The sequence below is a fragment of the Sciurus vulgaris genome (genome assembly GCF_902686455.1).
Source record: "Sciurus vulgaris genome assembly, chromosome: 5".
Lineage (NCBI taxonomy): Eukaryota > Metazoa > Chordata > Mammalia > Rodentia > Sciuridae > Sciurus > Sciurus vulgaris.
The window spans coordinates 150,452,773-150,474,122 of record NC_136465.1 but is presented as its reverse complement, the minus strand read 5'-3'; the positions used below and the strand labels follow the sequence as shown (position 1 = coordinate 150,474,122).

The 21,350-nt window shown below is 34.3% G+C and overlaps 1 protein-coding gene across 3 annotated transcripts in view; it reads left to right on the top strand.

The window, feature by feature from the left end:
- The window catches only part of ATP2B1 (ATPase plasma membrane Ca2+ transporting 1), a 106,649-nt gene that overhangs the window by 45,676 nt on the left and 39,623 nt on the right, over positions 1–21,350 (top strand). For all 3 annotated transcript variants that reach the window (XM_079139191.1, XM_079139192.1, XM_079139193.1), the window contains exons 2-5: positions 645–1,074; positions 11,377–11,574; positions 19,121–19,375; positions 19,467–19,592. In XM_079139191.1, the coding sequence (XP_078995317.1) occupies positions 867–1,074; positions 11,377–11,574; positions 19,121–19,375; positions 19,467–19,592 (787 nt within the window). In that variant the 5' untranslated portion in view covers positions 645–866. The remainder of the gene's footprint in view (positions 1–644; positions 1,075–11,376; positions 11,575–19,120; positions 19,376–19,466; positions 19,593–21,350) is intronic.

Genomic DNA, 21,350 nt, shown 5'->3' with positions numbered 1-21,350 from the left:
ACCTGTGCCAGAAATCATGTGGAAGATAGTTTTGTTTTAGAAAGCCGAAAGATGGTAGAGTGACCAAGGAGAATTGCAAAAACTGTATTAAAGGATTAATTGTGTTTTTTGACCTTTCAGAGGCTATTCCGTATGAAAGGTTTAGAGAGCTCGAGTCCATGTATGAAGAGGAAAGTGGACTTAAAAACAGCTGACACTCAGATGTTTCAGCCATTTGTTGTGCAGAACAAATTTCATAGGACCTTAACCCTTCTTCAGAGAGTACAGAGTAGTAACACCTCACAGGTTTAAATTGTGATGATTAAATGAGAGAGTGAATCTCATTTAATCAGTCTTCATAGTGCTTGGAACTAAGTATTTTCAGTGATAGCTGTTAGTTACTGTAATACTGAAAAAGGATATGTGAAAAGCAGTTTCATTTAACAATGATGAGATCTGATGTCTTTTGATAAATTATTTTATTTAGAAGTCATAGTTGGATCTTTTATCATGCAAGAAAAATTTAAAGGTACAAAACCACCATTCACAAATATTTATAAGCAAACAGTGTACTTTGATTAGTTACCTGATGGCATTTATAAAGTGTGCTTATGTGCATAATACTGTAAGATGAATCTTACTAAGTTTTACTTATTTTATTACAGATGTGTACATCTCATGATTGATGTGAAGAAATGAGTCATGGACCAAAGGTCAAGATACTTCTCTGGGAAATGTTGCTGCTGATGCTGCTTTACAGAGTCATACAATGAAGTGTTTGGTTTAAGAAAGATTATCATATTTAAAAGATTTTCATCTTGGAAATATATCAAGTGAAAATTAGATTCTTTTGGGAAACATTTTCCTCCTATTAAATTACACTTGTAATGGGCGACATGGCAAACAACTCAGTTGCATATAGTGGTGTGAAAAACTCTTTGAAAGAAGCTAATCATGATGGAGACTTTGGAATTACGCTCGCAGAGCTGCGGGCTCTCATGGAGCTCAGGTCCACAGATGCATTACGAAAAATACAGGAAAGTTATGGAGATGTCTATGGAATTTGCGCCAAGTTGAAAACATCTCCGAATGAAGGTGAGTTTTATTTTTTTTAGTCCTTTGTGCAGAGAATGCTATATATTTGACTCATAAAAAATATGTTTATATTGTCTTCGCTATTCCGTGACCATGCAGTAATTCTAGTGATATTAAAAATAGGTTACTTGATTAGCACATTAAAGTTATGTTTAGACCAAGAAATAATGTTATAGATTAATTTATGTTTTAGACTAGTGGGATTAAATAGTTTGTCCTGCTGTACATATTATTGCTGCCTGTTTACAATAACAAGATTGTCTTTCCATTCGGGCTGTAGAGGATGGAACCAGGCTTGGTAGCCCCCAGGGTATTCAGTGGAAATAAACTCTGCTTACTATTCTTCATTTTGCCAGGTGGCTTAAAATAGTTCTTATTGCCAGTAACTGACCAAGTTCTTTTTAGCTTATAGGGCATAACCTAGACTTTAATTATTAGTTCAGGAGGTCCTAAAACAAAGTTTGCAGTTTAGATAGCACATAGTTTTTCACTTAGCAGGTATTTCTCTGATTGAAAATAGTTTTCAAACTTTGGACTGAGTTGAATTTTCCCTTATTCAAAGAAACTTTAGGTTTCATAATTCTTGATTTATCAGAAGTTTCCTTTTGAAAATCAAGAATGGAAAATTTATTACAACTTCATTGCATTATCATTTTTTAAATGATTTGAAAAGATGGTCTTTGATACATTGATCATATTGAACGTAAAATTTAGGTTAGGAAATTTCAAGAAGACCTTTCTAAATTGCAAAGGAGAAGGGGGAAGAAACATATGATGAATGTTTAGTAATTACCATTTATTTTAGTAAGGATGGGGAATTATTACAATAATATATTGAGTATATATTCCAAAGTCAGTTCTAGAGAATTTATGCAAAAGTGCTTTTCTTAACATTTTCTGAAACATGCCACATTGCTGCTCACAATATTTAATGTTAATAACAAAAAGTAATTTTCCAAGATTATTAGTTTCAGAATTTCAAGTTGCACCAAAAATTCTTTAAACATTCATGTAATTCTGTGTGAATTGCTAACTACTGTACTGATAAATAGTTCCTTTAATTTCTCTGAGGTAGCATAATTTAGAGAAAGCTAGTATCAATATTCACATGTCCTAAAAAGTCTTCTTCATATACTTGGTGTATGTTCTTTTTCTGCAAGGCCTGTTAAATTTAAACTAAACCTAATTGATGAATGCTTCATGATCACCAGATTAACAGTGATGTTAACACTAAAGTCTTTATACTTCTCTACTCATAATCAGATTTCTTGTTTTCTAATAACTGAATACCCCTCTATATACCATCTTATTTTTATAAGTGTGATTTCTTCTTGGTTTGCAGTGCAGTTTCTTCTGTGCTCTTAATTTGGGTAGAATTCCTTACACTGATTGTGTTTTAACTAGTAAAGTTAATTGAAACTTTTGCTTCTAGTACAGTGGTTTATATTTTAGGAAGCACTGATTTATATACCATTTTGACAGCATGGTAGATGCAATGGATAAGCTCTAGAACATTTGACATTAAGATTTTTTTTGTGAATTGTTGGTATTCTGGCTATTAAATAAAGTATACATTGTTTTTTCCTCTTCTGTTTTTAGAACGCTTTTGCTTGTGTTCTTCCTAATATTATGAATTTAATATTTGCTAAAATTTGTACAAACTATTGTCTTTAATGTTTATGAACAAACAATCATTTTGAAATGTTCTTTTAAAGAATGTGAAACAAAACATTGTAAGGATTATATTTATATTTGCAGTTATTTAAAGTATAAATAAAAATAGCAACAGCCTTCATAGGAATATTATTTCCAAAGGAATTTTCACAGTTTTAGTCTAGTAGGAACATGTCACTCAGAAGGCTATTGAACATTTTGTCACTGATAACTGGGCGATAATGAGTGAAACATGATCAGAAATAAGCACCTGTCTGCACAAAGAAATGATCTAGACAACAAGTACTTGTTAGAATAATCTGTTTATAGTCTGGGAAAGTGAAAATTAAAGTGATTCGTCAAAGCACATGGATTTTGATTAGTAAAACTGAAGTTCTCTACCTGTGCCTTTAGTTCTTTTATTTATTAATTCATTCATTGACTCTACGATCCTTTTATCAGACCTAGGATTTGATTATCATGTTTTATATACCCTTCTTAAAAAAGTAAAAGTGTTGACTTGTAAGTATAGAATTAAATCACACTCCAATTTCAGAGATTTTAATAAAATATAAGAATGTGTAACTCAGAATTGCTGAAATATGGGGCTGGAATGTAGTTCAGAGGTACCGTACTTGCCTAGCATGTGTCCTGCTCTGAGTTCAATCCCAACAAATTGCTAAAATATAGTATTATCAGGTTATCTGCTATGTGTGTAAAACCTGGAGGAACAACCTAAGAAACTTCTTAAGAACAGTAACAAGTATAATTATGGCTAGTACAGATGCTAGATAGTACTTTGTGTACCAGGTTGGTATTAGCATTTACAAGTATTAATTTGATTTTTTCCTTCTAACATCTTTGCCTTGTTTTCAAACCAGAGAGCACAGAAAAGGTTAAACACCTTACCCAAAGTATCACTCTGGTTACACTCTTATTTTAAATACAGAGACTATGCTTTTAATCACTGTAGGGTATTGCTGGTTATAAAAAAGTTTAACTCAGGGCTGGGGATAAGTTTAACTCACATAGCTTGTGAGCAAGTTTAGATACTGCAACAGGGACCTGTGTTTCCTTTTTCTAATATTTTTGTATGGAAAAACAAAATTTTTGGAATTACATCATTTAAAAAATTGAATTAGGGTTCTATGTGTTAGTTAGCTTTTTAATCCCTGTGACAAAATGCCTGAGATAATCAACTTAAAAAGGAGGGAAGGTTTATTTTGACTGCAAATTTTGAAGGTTTGGCCTGTTGCTTCAGGCCTGTGGTGAGGCAGTACATCTTTGGCAGGAGCACAGGGCAGAGGGCAGAGGAAACTTCACCTCATGGTGCATGGGAAGCAAAGAGAAAGAGGAGAAGCCAGAGTCCCAGTATTCCTTTCAAGGGTATGCCCTTCATGACCAAACTTCCACAAGGTCCCATGTCTGAAAGGTTCTACCATGTTTAAATAAACCCACAGGATGAGACCATACCTTCAACAACACATGGGTCTTTGGAGACATTCAAGATCCAGACTCTGTGTGTTGGTCTGGTCTTTAAAAGTTTGCCCTACCTAGTCAGGCAGTTGTATATTTGTGCTTCCTTTTTGTCCCACCATTTTATTTGTTCTCTAGTAGAGTCGTTCTTGAACTTGTTCTAAAGACTACTGCATGGGTACTGACCTAAAGGAATTATTTTGAACCAGATGTGATTTTTTTTTTTTTAATACTAAAAACTTCCTAACTGTTCTGATTAACCGTCATTAAAGGAATTGGAACTATAAAATTAAGGATTAGCTGGAATTGAGACTTGTAACTTTGTATTTTTAGCTCTATTGTTTTGAGCAAACATCTGTTTTATAGTCTTCAGAATCCAATAATGTACTTTTATATCAAAATAACCTGCTTGGAACATCCTAACTGCATAAAGTTACCTTAACAAGTTTTTTTTTGTTTTGTATCTTGGTTATTTTCCTACATTGACTTTCTTATTCTCTATCATATTTCTTGATTCTTTTTCAAAAGCTTTTGGTATCTTTTTTATTTTAATGTGTTCCTATGTTATTTATATTATAGTTTATATTAAATGGTAGGTATTCTGTCTCAAGTAATGGGGTTTCTGGAATGCAGTCCTCTACCCTAGTACCATGTTTATTATTCAGTGTATTACATTGAGCAAAGTATAAAAATAAATACATAAAAATTAAAGGTGGTACCACTTGGTATTCTGTAAAAGGCATGGGCTTCATGGATTTGTAAAGGATAAGAAATCAAATGAAATACTAAGCTTTTTAAAGTGATGATTGCTGAAATTAGGTAGAAGAGAAAAAAGCAAAGTAAATAAGAAAGGAGACAGTGGTAGAGAGAAACGAAAGAGGTGTGTGGTAGGAATCAGAGTGAGGTCAATAGCATTTCTCCCTAGTTGCCCAATGTTTCCGTGATGTTTCAGATGATAGTTTGTATTTGCACTTGCTGGAAGCACTGTTTTAATGGTGTCCTGTGTCCTTTGACCATGTCTTCATGGTGTAATAGAATAAAACTAACATTCAAACATGGAAGTTTATTTTAGCTCTTTAGGAAAATCAGCCCTTTACCCAAGAGTATTATTAACTTACAAGCTACTATAAGAATGCTCTTATGCCCCCATGTATATGCTTGATTATGCAGGATAGCACAGGCATTGAGCAAGTATTTTCACGACTGCGGTGTGCCAGTCATCTATGTTTTTATACTTTTATAGTGTTATCCTTGAAAATTTTATATTGATGATCCTTCATGACCTTGTCCTAGAAATTTATTGCCTCTATAATAGATAATTATGTTTATTGTAGTACTTGCTCAGGTCACCACTAGTTTTCATTGCTTATGGGTGTTACGAAAATATTTTAAGACTCCTTCTAACTCTATAGCATATAAACTGTTTTTAAAAGTCATAGTTGAAATATTGAAGTAGCGTGGTCTTTTTTTTTTTTTTGCTATTGTATTTTAAGCTTATTTTTATTTTTCAGGTCACAGTAGACATACTTCCTTTTAAAAAATTCTCTTTTGTTGTCTTCCAGTGTTGTAGTTTTCTTTTTTCCTATCTGGCCAGTCTTGTCAGCCTTCTGGTTATCCTGAGGTTTCTGTCTGTACACCCTCCTCTTCATCTGTGCACTCTTTTGGTGATGACATCCATGCCTGTCACTACACAAGCCATCTGGGTGCTGGTGATTCCCACTTGAGCTGCTTGTCCAGGATTCACCCCCAGGTTTGGGGCCTGAAGACCTGATTCCTTTTAGATATCTGCATCTTCTCAGCCTCTTCAATTTTTCCTTCCAGAAAGCATGCTTTTTTCCCTTTCCAATGAAATTATCTGGCTACTTGTTACTAAACTAGAATTTGGGTGGCCTTGACTTTGACATGAACTTTTTTACCTACTCTCCACTACTTGGTAAACAAGTTTTAGAAATTGTAACTTCTAGCTTTCTCTTAACCCAAGAGTGTCTACTTCTCTAGGTCCATACTACTCTATTTGAGGTCACCATCCCCTTGTGCTAATTCAGGTAACATATTTGGTGCCTTTTCTATCTTCTTTCACACTGTCTGTCACTTTCCTACTTAAAACCAGCAGTAGTTTTGCTTTTCCTTCTGAATGAAGTTTAGACTTAGTTAGGCTTATAAATCTTGAAATCTGACCCCTGCTTACTTTTCTAATCTCATCTCTTTTTCCCAACTCTGCTCTTCAGTGTTTGAGACAGCAAAATTTTCAGTTGTCTTAAATACTATTATGTCATGCTCACTCTGTTTCTGAACTGCTGAAAAATAAAATACTTTACCTCCACCTAAAACTAACTACCCTCGATGAAGAAAAAAATACTTCATTCTTTAATAAAGATAGTAATCCTGTGACTATGATAAATGTGACTGTTTATCTATTGAAGAATTCTTAAGAGCTCAGGCTTGATATCTTGGCATTCTTTTATCCACCCCTGCCCTGCCCCCTAAATTTATATTCCAGCCCCCCAAGTGTATTCCTGCAATATCTTCACCATCCCCATCATAATACTTCATACAGGGGGTTGTGTTTAATTGGGTGCTTGTCAGTCTTCCCTACCAAACTCTCCAGTTCCTAGAGGGCAGGTGCCAGGGAAGGGTATCCTGTTGGGCTCACTGCTCTTTGTATGCTTAGTGCCTTTCACAGTGCCAGGCACATGGTAGGCATTTGGAATTAGATGTGTAAATTTGACTTTAGAGGAGGGATCATCTCTTTTGACATTGAGAATGTACATAAACACATATTTTCACATTCTTTCTTGATCTGTAAATTTTGCTCTGACCCTCACTTAGAGAAGTCAGATTGGCTGTGGCTACCACTTCCCACCATCACCCACATATACCTGTACACACATACATACAGAGATGAGGCACAATTTCAAGTACAGAATTTGATAGGAGTGTAGTATGTGCTGTGTGTTAGCCATGCTTTCCAGTTAAACCCACCTTGGCAACATTCTAGTAAATTGCCCCACCTCCATTTCCTAAATTAGTCTTAACAATTGAGAAGCCACATTTGCTTATAAAACATCAAAGTTTTGATGTAATTTGTTTTTTATTCTGTAAAATGCCCTTTTCTGTTCAACTCTAAAGGTAGTACTGTTGAGCCACTATGTACTCATATAATGAATATAGGCTGTTTTTTTTCTCCTCGATCCCATCCTAAAAAGCATGTAATTCTGATGCTGCTTTTGGTGAGTTGTGGTTATATATTCTCTTTGTAAAGTTAACTGGACCATTAGGAAATCAATCTCATGTGTGACCTTGGCCTCATTGCCACTCCACTGAAATCAATCGAGCCCACAGAAAAACACAGAATATTTTTCATTGTTTTTACTTATCAGTTATTCCTAATAATTAGATGTATCTCCTGTATTTTTTAAATGAGGACCAGGTAGTTTCATTGCCAACTTCACCAGCTTATCCATCTCTTCCCCCAAACTTTGCATTCTGCCTCCTTGCAGTGCAAACCTCTTCCTACACCTGTTAGGCTAATATGCCTGCTGTGGATTGCATCCTTTTTGCCTCTTCTTTGTCTCCTGTTATTGTCATCTTCTCTACTTGATCATTTTCTTGGCAAGTAATTTGTCTTGATATCTGTCACCTATTTTTTTAAAATGCAAATAAAACCCACTTTAACTCACTTTTTCAGCTTTATTTCTTCCTGTGGCATCACAAGTCCTGGCAAAAGTGATTTGTATTTACTGTTTCTACTCGCTCATTCTCTATTCATTTCTTTCTAGTCAGACTTTTTTTCCCACACCATACCGCTGGAAGTTTCCTTGTCAGGGTTATTACCATCTATCTAGTGAAGGAAAGTGGTCCGTCCTGTCTTCATTTTATTCAACCTTCTAATAACATTTGCCATAGTCAGCCACTCCATTTTTAAAAACTCTTCCCTGGGTTTCTACAGTGCTGCATTAGTATGTCTTGTTTTATTCTCCTCCCTCCCCCAACATACACACACTGGCTATTTTATATTTGCCTTGGTTTCTCTTCCTCATCAAATGTTGGGGTGCTGCAAGGCCACAGCCTTATCCATATTCTCTTGTACCTGCTTATTCTAGCTTTCTAGGAGCTCTCACTGACCCATAGCTCCAGAATCATCTGTATATTGATGATTTCAGGCTCAGACTCTTCCCTGAGGTCTGAATATGACTTGCAAAGTGTTTATTAGACATCTCCACTTGTGTCTATTAAAATCTGTAAAATAGAGCCATGAACTGCTCCCTACTCTTTACCTTAATTCTACAGTTCCCAGAGCCTGCCCTATCTTGGTAAATGGCTCTATCATCCACCCACTCAAATGTGCATTAGTCATGATTTTCATGTAAACCCACCTGCTTCCAACATTCCAGTAAACAACCCCTATAAAGTACTTGGGAAAAAAAAAAAAAAAAAAAGTCTAGATCTTCCTTTTTTTCCACCTCCCTTTCATCCCATATCCAATCACTCTGCATGTTTTCTGAACTCCTTCCAAGGTACCTGGTGGATCCAGTTATACCTCTCTGCCTCTACTTTTAAAACCCAGATTCAAGTGTAGTCATCTTTTACTTTGTACTGCAACAACCTCTCCAGCTAGTCTTTCTGTCCAGTCTAGCATTCTTCAATTTTGTTTTCACATAGCAATTTAAATAATCTCTGTAAAATGCAGATTAGTTAATCATTTCCCTGCTTTAAACCCTTCTAGTGGTTTCTGTCTCACTTAAGTTGTCTTTACAAATCTCCCTGATCTCACCTCTGGCTGCTTTTTGCATTTTGATCCTCTCTTCTCCTTGGCCATTGGGTTCTAACCATAGTACCTTGTTTTCTGGCTCCTGAATCTTCTTAACTTTGCTTTGGTCTCTGTGCCTTTGCATTTGCTTTTGTGTTGCTGTGAATGCTTTGCTCTGGAATCTTCCCATGGTTGACTCCTCAACATTCAGACTCAAGTCTGAGTCTGAGTAGGGAGCTGGCTCCTCAGAAAGACCAGTGCAGTTCACTAAGAGAGTTCTAGTGACCCTCTTTAATGTCTCTGTACTTATTTGCATCTCTAATTATTTTGATTGTATATCTTTTTTTTCTCCCTTCCATATAATATATATTTATTGAATGTGGGACTTGTCTCATTCACCCTGACTACTCAGTTGTAGAACAGTTCCTGAAAGTAGTAAATGTTCAGTAAATATCTGTTAGGTGGCAGATTATTTGTTATAAAATGTTAACTTCATTATTTAGATTGGTAAGCTTATTATTACAAATTAATTTCCCTCACCCCCAAGGAGCTCCAGTGACTTAAACAGAATTTCAGTAAGTGAACTGTCCTTAGGTCTTCTAAACCAGATAGTTTTATTAGTGTAGAGTTGAAGGTGTGTGCTTGTGTGTGCTGGTGCTAGTTTTAGAAGATTTGCAGTAATCCTTAAAACAAGCTGCTTTTTTTTTTTTTTTTTAACCTTCCCAAGTCCCCAAAGCTATGGTTAACTGTTCTTTTCAACATTATCATAAAATCTTGGCTTCTGTTATAACCAGTTAAGATTTGAGTATTTTTGTTGTGATAGTGGTGATACTTAAAATGATCAGATGTTACATGTATATAGTTATTGGTAGTCTCAATTAGTGTATGTTGAACTGATATAATCAATACCTTCAAACAAATTTCTTAGGGAGGGGGAAATGGACAACAATCCAGAGAGGGCTAGTAGTTCTTTTTGTTTCATTTTCTTAGGTCATTAAAACATGAGACAAGGCAAAGCCACCCATTATGCCTGCCGTGTAATACCATCCTTATTACTGTAGTTCTTCACTGCCTTTCCTTCCATGGACTCCATCTTCATTCTCAGAGCTCTGTGGAAGGTTTTGGTTGATGATTTCTGTTATCAGAAATGTAAAATGGTCTTTGAACTGCTCAGTATGGACCACATTGCAGTTGCCAGTGAGAACATTCTCTGGAATCTTTCTTAGTACCTTGAAGAAAGTAAATAATTACCTTACACCTACATGTTCATTTGTTTTTTATTCTAACAGTTTCTCTTCAACTCTGCCTGCCTCAGCATTGAAATTAGTAGTTAAAAGAGTTAAAAACAAGAGTGTTTCACTTAACTACTGTTCTCTTCTTCTTTCTTTGATGTTTTTCCTGGAATGAACTCTTGCAAAAAAAAAAAAAAAAAGTTGAAGCTCAGACTAATATGGTAAATTAAAATAGTGTTATTCTGGTATCTCTGACTCCTTCCTTGACATTCTTAAATAGCCTAAGGGAAAGTTTGATTTGTCATTTCTATCCATGTTTTCATGCTCCACAAGATGTATGTGTATACACGCTTCGCATTAGCCTATTGGATATATCTGAGTTTGGCAGGATCAACAGGCTTAGATTAGAGGAGGGAATGCTTGATGGGATGAAGGAAAGGCAAAAGGATTTGTCCAGTCAGCTCTCAATCTCTACCTTGCTAATTCTGCATTCCAAGCAATAAATATTACATCCCACAGTGTACCTTTTCTCTTATAGTGACAGTAGATGCAGTCAGTCAGTCAGTAGCACTACCTTGTTTCTTGAAAGAAAGGTCATTCTAAGTCTCCCAGTATTGTGACTTGCAAATTGTTTATCAGTCAGTATCACAGGCATGTTAGTAGAAAAGCTTTTAGAGGGTGTGATAAGTTAACTTTCCATCGATCATTAGTGAATGAGGAGAGAAAACCAGATTCTTCACTGATTAGTTGTCTAGGGTTCAATAACTAAGTCAAATCAACATATATATCTCTACATATAAACTTCCCCCTATTTTGGAGGGAAAGCATCCTAAATAAAGGTCAAGGAAATGGTTAATTCCAACATAAGAACTATCAAACGGTCTTATCAGTTCTGGTCTGTGTCAGTCTGCAGATGGTGTCAGATAGTATAATAAAAAATAAGCAATTTGGAAAGTGAAAATTCTTGAATCCACTCATAAGTTGTCTTCTTAAAATGTTTCTTTAAAGCAATGCATGTGTTTTTTAGTAATTTTAAATTTTGTACACTAAGTCTGAAGCACAAAAATAAACATTTTGATAGGGTCCTATGAATTGTAATTTAAACTGTAAGGAATTAATGTTTAGAATAAAATAAGTATTTTCACATGTAAGTAGTAAAAGTGTTCACTGAAATTTGTTTCTTTTTATTAGGCTTAAGTGGAAACCCTGCAGATTTAGAAAGAAGAGAAGCAGTGTTTGGAAAGAACTTTATACCTCCTAAAAAGCCAAAAACCTTTCTTCAATTAGTATGGGAAGCATTACAAGATGTCACTTTAATTATATTAGAAATCGCAGCCATAGTATCATTGGGCCTTTCTTTTTACCAACCTCCAGAAGGAGATAATGCACGTAAGTAAATTGGGGTGGGGAGTATGTGTGATTCCACTTCAGCCTATTCATTTACTTGCTACATAACCATAGCCAGTCAACATTTATTAAGAGTGTGCTGTGTGTCAGACCCTATTCTGAATGCTTTAAAAGTGGTTTATATTCACAGTAACCCTGTGAGTTAGTGTCTCCTGCATTTTACAGTAAGGCACAGAGGATATTACATATGAACATTGCACATACATGACATGGTCTGCACTATCAGGGTTTTTTAAGATTTTTAGAACATTATTCTATTGTGAAACAATTCCAGTTTTTAATTTTTGAAATCTTTTAAAAACTATCATTATGAAAGCAAAATTCTATTCCAAATCCATTACTTTCCAAGTTTTTGTTTGTATTCCAATAAAATTTTATTTACAAAAACAAGCAGCTGGTCAGCAGGCTCTAAATGGTAGGCAAATTTGTTTTTGTTATTGTTATAAGATCCATAGCTTTTTTCTTGTTATATACATGTTACATACATTGTTCCATTTATTACATACATTGTTTACCATTTTAGAAATAAGTATTTTACAGATTGAGCTTTCCTTATCTGAAATGCTTGGACCCTGGAAATGTTTTGAATTTCAGATGTTTTAGGATTTTGGAATATTAATATATACATAATGAGATATCTTGGGTAGGGGACTGAGAGCTAAACACCAAATTTATTTGTATTTCATATTTAACTTATTCATAGCCCAATGATGATTTTATATAATATTTTAGTAATGTTCTGCATGAAACAAAGTTTCATGGTATAGAATTTTCCACCTGTGGCATCATATCATTGCTCAAAAGTTTCAGATTTTGGAGCATTTTGGATTTTTGGAGTTAGTGATGTTCAGGATATGTAATGTATCCTGACCAATGGAGGAAATACACTGAAATACACTGAAGAGTGGATAGATCTGCTTTTACTTGTAGTTACAAATTGTTTGCTCCTGTCTTTTTATGCCTTTCATTTATCTTTTGAATTTGTTCTTTGTCTAATATTTTTATTTAAAATGAATATTACTACCAGTACATTCTGTAACTGCCAAGAAATCTAGCCTGTGTTCTTTATTCAAATAATTATAAAGTCATCTAGTAGTATCTTATATATCAAAAGATATATTTCACCAAAATAATTTTATTCATGGGAGTTTCATTCTTAGTACTTTCAAGCTATGGAGAGTTTAATAAATATTTGGTAACTCTGAGTTGGCTTAGGTGATCATACAGTCATTCCTCTAATGGTATGCCTTGTGCTCACATGAAAATTTTTTTTCTTAAAAAAAAAGAAATTCATCCAAGCACATGATAGGTCCTTAACAAAGGACATCCATTAGTATTAGTTATGTCTAGAGTGCATGCAGAAGCGAGCTAAAACATTGCTGATAGAATCAAGCAAGGAAGAACTAATCTCCATGTTATCCAGGAAGAAACTGAGGCTCAAAAATCCTTATCTAGAATATTTATAATCCATTCTCTTTTTAGTACCTTGATTCCCACCTGTCTTAAATTGTCAATAAATGCTTATAAGTTTAAATTCATGAGAGGAAAATAAATATGAATTGTGCCTGATTTAATGTTAACTTTTGGGATTTTTTTTTTTTGTCGGGGGGGGGGGGTGTTTGGTACTAGGATTGAACCCAGGAGTGCTTAACCAGTAAGCCGCATGCCCAGCCCTTTTTTAAATTTTATATATATATATTTTTTTTTTTATTTTGAGGTAGGGTTTCACTGAGTTGCTTAGGGCCTCATTGAATTGCTTAGGCTGACTTTTAACTTGGAATCCTCCTACCTCTACCTCCCAAGTCACTGGGATTACAGACATGTGCCACTGCACCTGGCTAAACCATTTTTTAATCATTTTTTTTTTCTTTTTGGAGAAAGTTGGTCACAGAATAAGCTCAACTAACAGAGATCAAAGTAGAACAGTACTGTTGACATTTTGTGTCAGAAAATTTTTTGTTGCTGTGTTCATTGTACCACCCTCCAGTTGAGGAAACTAATATGGTATGTGTGCTCATATATGTGACTTTGCATGCTTGGATAGATATGGGAGATGTGTGAATATGTGTGTTGATCTGAAAAGTGAGACAATACCAGGTTTAGCAATATAGAGTTGCATTCTTCAGTTTTCCATATACCCTACCCATGGAAATGTCTGCATACCAGTGGTTCTCAAACTTTTGGTTTCAGGGCACCTTTGTGTTCATGGTATTGAAGACTATAAAGAACTTTTGATTATGTGAATTTATCTATAGGTATTTACTGTGTGCTAAATTAAAATGGAGAAATTTTAAAATACCAGTGTGTTTTCAAGGAGGAGGTGGGGTAGCCATGTAAGATGAGAGACATCTTTACTCACTCGTTATGGTAATCACTTCACAATGTATGTGTATATCAAAATGTTACATAGTATACCTTAAATATATGAATTTTTGTCACTCATACCTCAGTAAAGGTGAAAAAATATTTATCAATGCATTTTTAAAAATAAGCCTGTTGCAGTTAGCATAGATAGGTAGCATTTTGATGGAAACTAACTACCCTTCTCACCTCCCCAACTAATGAATTTTTTAAGGAAACAATGCAAAGACTGGTGGTGTTTTCCATTTCAGTGTATGTATTTAATGTCTGACTTAATTGAGAGCTGGTTCTTCTATCTGCTTCTGCATTTAATGTGTCACATTATCTCATGTAATGTTATCTTTGGAAAATTCTATTACACATCAATGAAAGATAAGACTAATAATGTCTTAGTGTTACGAAAAGCAAATAGATGAAAATTAGGTCGTGCATATGAATATATACACAAGTGAACACCTTTGGTAAAATAGATTTTTATTGTATTTGCACTTTAACTGAAAACATTAAAATACTTTTTTATATAGCTATAAACTAGTATTTTTGTAATTTTGAACATGGTGTTATTTTCTTTCTTCTACAGTTCCTCTAAAAATTTGTAATGGTCAACAATAGGAAAAGGACTCAATTTCTAGAAATATTTTGCTACTCTTTCAAGATCATTCTGATCTTATCTGTATAATATAGAGAAGTGGCATATATGAAATGACATATGTCTTTAATTTTTTTCTCTTTTGAACTGTTCATTCATTTAGTGATAAATCTGCATGTGAGTTTTAAAACTGAAAATTATGTAATTGCCATACCTTTTCTTCTCCTTAGCCTCTGTTACATTGATCTTTAAAACAGTTTTTGGTAATTTACTCTTATTACTAAAAAGTTTGAACACATACCTCTGTGTAATTTATTAATTTATGTATAACTATCTTTGTAATGTATTTTAAGCATATTCAAAAGTGGAAAATGAGTGAAAAGATACAGCTTAAGTTTTTGGTTTTTAATAGCTATAAAAAATTGTTAACCTAATGTTCTAAGTTTAATTTACTTCTTAACTTGGTTTTATCTTTCATAGCTTAAAAGAAACATATATGCCCAAGTCGAAAAGTTTACTCAATCATGATATTCATTCTCAGTTCATCTATCAATTACACAAAATTTTTTTATTAAACTGTAACACATTCCATCTTCTGATGGTCAGTCTGTCTTGCACATTATTATAGAACATATTTTGTGCTTATAATAAATATATAAAAACCTACTCATTGCTTCACTTGGATAATATTTTACCTGTTTTCAGCTTGATGAAAGTGTTCACTATAGCATTTCAGTGTTCATGTGCTCTCAAATCCAGACTTGCTCTAAGTCAGAGTGTTACTGTTAATCTCCTATCCTTTCGGTGTGGAAGGGATGAAGAAGAGTTGATGTTAAGTTTCCTATGTTTAAAAGAAATGTAAGCAATAATTCTCTCAATTGGTTATTATATACAATGATATATGATCCTTTCTTAAGCTTGAAAATAATTAAAACATTAAGTTCCAGTATTCAAGTTGATCATCCTGCTTCTGTAGAAAACTTGCTTTGTACCTTTAATGGGTTGAGTCCTACTGATGGTTCTCCGGGTACTTTTTGTGGATATTCACATCATCTCTTCCATTTCATCCCAGTTGATCTTACTGTTATATTGCCTTCTTACCCTTTACCTGTCCCACTTGCCTCTCCCAAGATTAATCTTCAGTCAGCATCCTCATACTGGGATTTCTTCTTTAGTCTCTGCACACAGTTCTGGAATATACTTAATCATTTCTAGTGTAACTTATTTACTTACTCTTCTCTTCTGTATCATCCTTCCTTAGCTTTTCTTGTCTAACCAGTGACTTCAGGCATTTCAATTCAGTAGAAAATAACATTTACATAGCAACCCAGAAGAATATATCCTTTCAGGTGATTTATAAACAACCAGAATAAAGTTTCAAGAAATAATACTTAAACTCTTCCTACATCCATATCCTTATTTTATTGTTTCTTTTTTCAAAGTATTGGTTTTGGGCCACTGGATTGATTTTAGACTCACAAGTAGATTGCAACCCAAAGCCCCAAAATCAGCAGTCCATTTTTCTTCACTGTTTGACCTCACATTTTGGGGATTTTGATAGGTTCCCATACCCATCCTTTTCTGAACTCTTTTTTCTGACATAGAGCATTTGTGCTGACTTTAATCTGGCTTTGAAATTCTCTTCCCTTAGGTCCAAATGGCTGGTTCACTGTTAACATTTGGCTCCTAGCCCAAATGTCACAGACATCTCAGAGGAGCTTCTTTGGCTCATTCAGCCTCCATTAACCCGCTTTCATTTCATAGCATATCAGCATGTTTTACTTTCATTGTGGCACTTACAGATCTCTGAAGTTAAGTATTTGTGTCTTCATTATTTGAATTTGTTATATACCATCCCTGCCTACCAGTCTGCATGTGGAGTCCATGAGCTTGTATGTTTTATTCACTTCTGTATTCCAGTCTTCTAAGATAGTGTCTGGCACCTAATAGGTTCTTGCACAGTTGAATAAGCAAGTACCACTTTGCAACTGTTTGTTTATTTATTTATTTATTTATTTTTAACAAATTGAAGGTTTGAGTTAACTCTGTGTCAGGCAAGTCATGTGGCCGTTGGCATAATTTTTTAAACAGCATGTGCTCACTTAACATCTCTGGGTCATATTTTTCTGAGTTACATTTTGGTAATTCGCACAGTATTTTAAACTTTTGCATAATCTTATATCTGTTATGGTTATATATTATCAGTGATATCTGATGTTACTGTTGTGCTTGTTTGGGGGTACAACAAACCACATCCATGTAGGACAAGTGAACTTAACTTAAATGTTAGGTTCTGATTACATCAGTGGACCATTCCCGTTTTTCCCTTTCTTCAGGCCTTCCTATTCCCTGAGACAATAATACTGAAATTAAACCAACTAATTCTTCTACAGTGACCTGTAAGTATCAAGTGAAAAAAAAAGAGTAGTATGTCTCCAACTTCCAGTCAAACACTAGAAGTGACTAAGCCTAATAAAGAAGGCATTTGACAGCCAAGATAGACTGAAAACTAGTTATTTTGTGCTAAACAGCCAAATTTTGAACGCAAAGGAAAAGCTTTTAGGACAAATTAAAAGTGCTACTCAAGTGAATACCCAATGATAAAAAAGTGAAACAGCCTATTGCTGATACGGAGAAAGTATAAGTGGTCTAGATAGAAGATCCCAACATTCCCATAAGCCAAAGTCTAATCTAGAGTAAGGTGCTAATTAACTTCAATTCCATGAAGGCTGAGAGAAGTGAGGAAGCTGCAGAAGAACAATTTGAAGACAACAGCGATGGGTTCAGGAGGTTTAAGTAAAGAATGCTTTTCAGTAATATGTAAGTACGAGGTGAAGAAGTAATCGCTGATGTAGAAACTGAAGAAATTTGTCTAGAAGATGTAGCTATAATGATTGATGAAGGTGTTTATACTAGACTACAGATTTTCAGTGTAGGTGAAACAGTCTTCTCTTGGAAAAAGATGTCATCTAGGACTTTTGTAACTAGACAGGAGAAGTCAATACCTGACTTCAGAAGACAGGCTCACCCTCCTGTTATTGGCTAATGCATCTTGTAACTTATGCTCATTTGCCCATTCCAGAAATCCTTAAGAATTATACTGAGTCTTTGCCTGAATGGTAGCACATCTGTTTATAAAATGACTTCCTGAATATTTTAAGGCCATTGTGGAGACTCACTGCTCAGGGGGGGGAAAAATCCTTTCAAAATATTATTACTTATTGACAGTGAACCTGGTCACCCAAGAGCTCTGATCAAGAAGTACAACAAAATTAATGTTGTTTTTACATCTGATATGACAGATGTGATTATTGATTATTCTGTCAACCATGGATCAATGAATAATTTTTACCTTTGAATCTTATTTAAGAAATGCATTTAATAAGGCTATACCTGCCATAGATAATGGTCCCTTTGGATCTGGTCAAAGTAAATTGAAAATCTTCAGGAAATAATTCACCAGTCTACGTAGATGCCATTGAAGACATTCCTGATTCATGGGATGGACTCAAAATATCACCATTAGCAAGAGGATGGAAGTGGTTTCCACCTTTTATGGATGATGTTGAGGGGTTAACAGCTTCAGTGGAGGAAATAACTGTGGATGTGGTGGAAACAGAAGGAGACCTAGAATTAGAAATGGAGTCTGAAGATGTGATTGAACTGCTGTACTCTTGTGACAAAATTTGAATGGACCAGGTTTGAGCAAAGGAAGTGATTTCTTGAAATATACTTCTGATGAAGATGCTGTGAACATTGTTGGAATGATAAGGGATTTAAGATATTACATAGACTTAATTGAAAATTAAAGTAGGAGTACGATTTGAAAGGATTCACTCCAATTTTGAAAGAAGTTCTGTAGGTAAAATGCACTTGAACAGCATCAAGTGCTAAAGAGAAATCTTTAATGAAGGGAAAAGTCAATCAATAAGACAGATCTCATTGTTGTCTTATTTTTAAGAAAATTCCACTACCACTTCATCCTCCGTCAACCACCACCCCAATGATTTAATATCCATAAATATCAAGGCAAGACCCTCAGTGAGCAAAATGTTATGACTTGCTGAGGGCTCAGATGATTGTTAGCATTTTTTGACAGTAAAGTATTTTTAGTTAAATTGTATACATTTTTTTTTTGTAGACATACTACTATTGCATACTTAATGGACTACAGTATAGTGTACACATAACAAGTATGTACTGGGAAACCAAAAAAATTGTGTGACCCAAATTTTTGCAATGTTCATTTTATTGTAGTGGTCTAGAATTGAAATTGTGGCAACTCTGAGGTATCCTGCAAACACCTTCAGACAGATTTGATCTTCAGTGTGTTTTCTTCTAGTACCCTGGACCATCTCCCCATCCTACTGTTGAAAATCTCAGAGACAAGGAACTTGAAATTTACACAGTAAATATTCTTGAATTTGTAGATGTTTGAAGTTCAGTAAGGTGCTTAAAACTATAAATAAAATTGATGAAGTAAAAAAAAGTACATGAAAACATTTTTTTAGGCTTATATGCTGTTGTCATCCATTCAAAAAAATTTTTTTTGATTAGAATTTTTCTTCTTCCCCTTAGTTTGTGGAGAAGTTTCTGTTGGGGAGGAAGAAGGTGAAGGTGAAACTGGTTGGATTGAAGGAGCTGCAATCCTCTTGTCAGTGGTGTGTGTGGTATTAGTTACAGCTTTCAATGACTGGAGTAAGGAAAAACAGTTCAGAGGTTTGCAAAGTCGAATTGAACAAGAACAGAAGTTCACCGTCATCAGGGGTGGGCAGGTCATTCAGATACCTGTGGCTGACATTACTGTTGGAGATATTGCTCAAGTGAAATATGGTAAGTATGAAGGAGTAATGAATCTGACTCTAAATGTAAAAATTATTATAATCTTGTTTCCAGTTCAGCATGTTACTACTTTTTGTTCTAGGTGATCTTCTTCCAGCCGATGGCATACTTATTCAAGGCAACGATCTTAAAATTGATGAAAGCTCCTTGACTGGTGAATCTGATCATGTTAAGAAGTCTTTAGATAAGGATCCCTTACTTCTGTCAGGTATGAATTTTTTTTTTTTTGTAAATTTTGATCTTTCCCTTTTGCACAATTATATACCATTGTCAGCAGTTTTCTTTCCTTAGAAGCCAGTAATATGAACAGGAATCAGTATGTTACACTAGCTTACCCTTAAAATACTTAGAGACTTTTTTTGTAAGATGACAAAGACATTACAGATCTTTGAATCTGGAGCTGTATTTTACAAAGAGGAATCTGAGTCCATAAAAACAAGAGATTTGAGAGCTAGTATTAATGCTATAATGATAAAACTAAAATATAATATCTATTGAATTGGTTTTGTTCTGTATCATATTTATTCTTAAGGCTTGTTGAAGTACAAAATTAAAGAATGATTGTAGGGTCAGAGCAAATTAATGAAATCCGTGATGGTGTACTAAGGACAGGTGTTTTGTTTAAATTAACATAATTCAACTCATTCCTTTCACTGGTCAAGAGTGAGTCTGAAATGTAAAACATTTATCTAAAATTTATTGTGACTAGCCAACACTAAATACAGAGTAGCATTTATATGCTCCAGTCAGGAATTTGTACATGTTGAGGACTTGCTTTAGGAATGGAGAAAAGAAGGATTTGTATAGGTAAGGATACCATTTGAAAAGGAGAAGTGGAGGCTCTGGTCATATCCTAAGTATGATAACTTGAACTGAGGCTAGTTGGAAATGAAATGGCAAGGATGATGCAAAAAATCACAAGCTGCCTTCTGACATGCTGAATGAGAAGCTGAAGTACCAAAAATGGTCTATAAATGCATGCTAATTTGTAAAGTTGAATTGCTAAGATTCTTACTCTTAATTGTCCAGTTCTCTACAGAATTTATAAAACTGTCACAACTATATTTGTTAGGTTGAATTTTTACTGGAGTTAGGGAGAAGCCAACTGTCGCCTGTTTGTCTTCTAACATTACCATCAGATGTTAATGGAATGCTAACATTTTTCACATTGTTAAATTTCTGCTGATTTAACTATTTAATAACTTGACGGCTTTAATTTTTAGTCCTTCTGCAAGTTTTGTATTTTAATTAGTTGAACATGATTTCACTAAAACTGAAGTCAAACCTGTGATAGCTGCAAGGGTAAGTTAAGTTAGAACCAGAACTTCAGAGCAGAACTTAAGTTTAACTATTGCCTTTTTAAGATTGGTGAATGTGTGATAAAGAAACCTATTGTGAAAAAAAAAAAAAAAAATCACAGTAATTATGTGTGTATATATATATACTGGAGAACCTTGCTATAAAAGAATCAATAATCACTTGAATATACATATATAAACATCATTTACAGAAGAATCTTGAGATGTATATACCTTCAGTATTCTATGCCACTTAGGATACTCATCCTATTTGATTTTTTTTTTTTTTGTAGTAATGTACCTAAATTCATACGAAATAGAAAAACCTTTGATGTAATGTACTTAAGTAATATATATGTATATTTATATATATATGCATTTTACTGATTCTTTGCATGCATCTGAAAAAGTATAGTTAATGTTAATCACATAAAATCTATAACATTTCCAAAGGGAAGGGGAGGTCTCTATCATACCTTACCATTACAAGCTAACTGGGCCATTTCTATTTGGCAAACTGAGATAGTCTCCTATTGCCTCATGCAATATATACTTCATGGACTTCTGTGTACGTACGTCTAGCTTATGTACATAGTGCTTAACTGTTCAGGTTTATTTCCTTTAACTGAACTTTGGTCCTTTTCTGTTTTAACAGAGATGACTGGTAA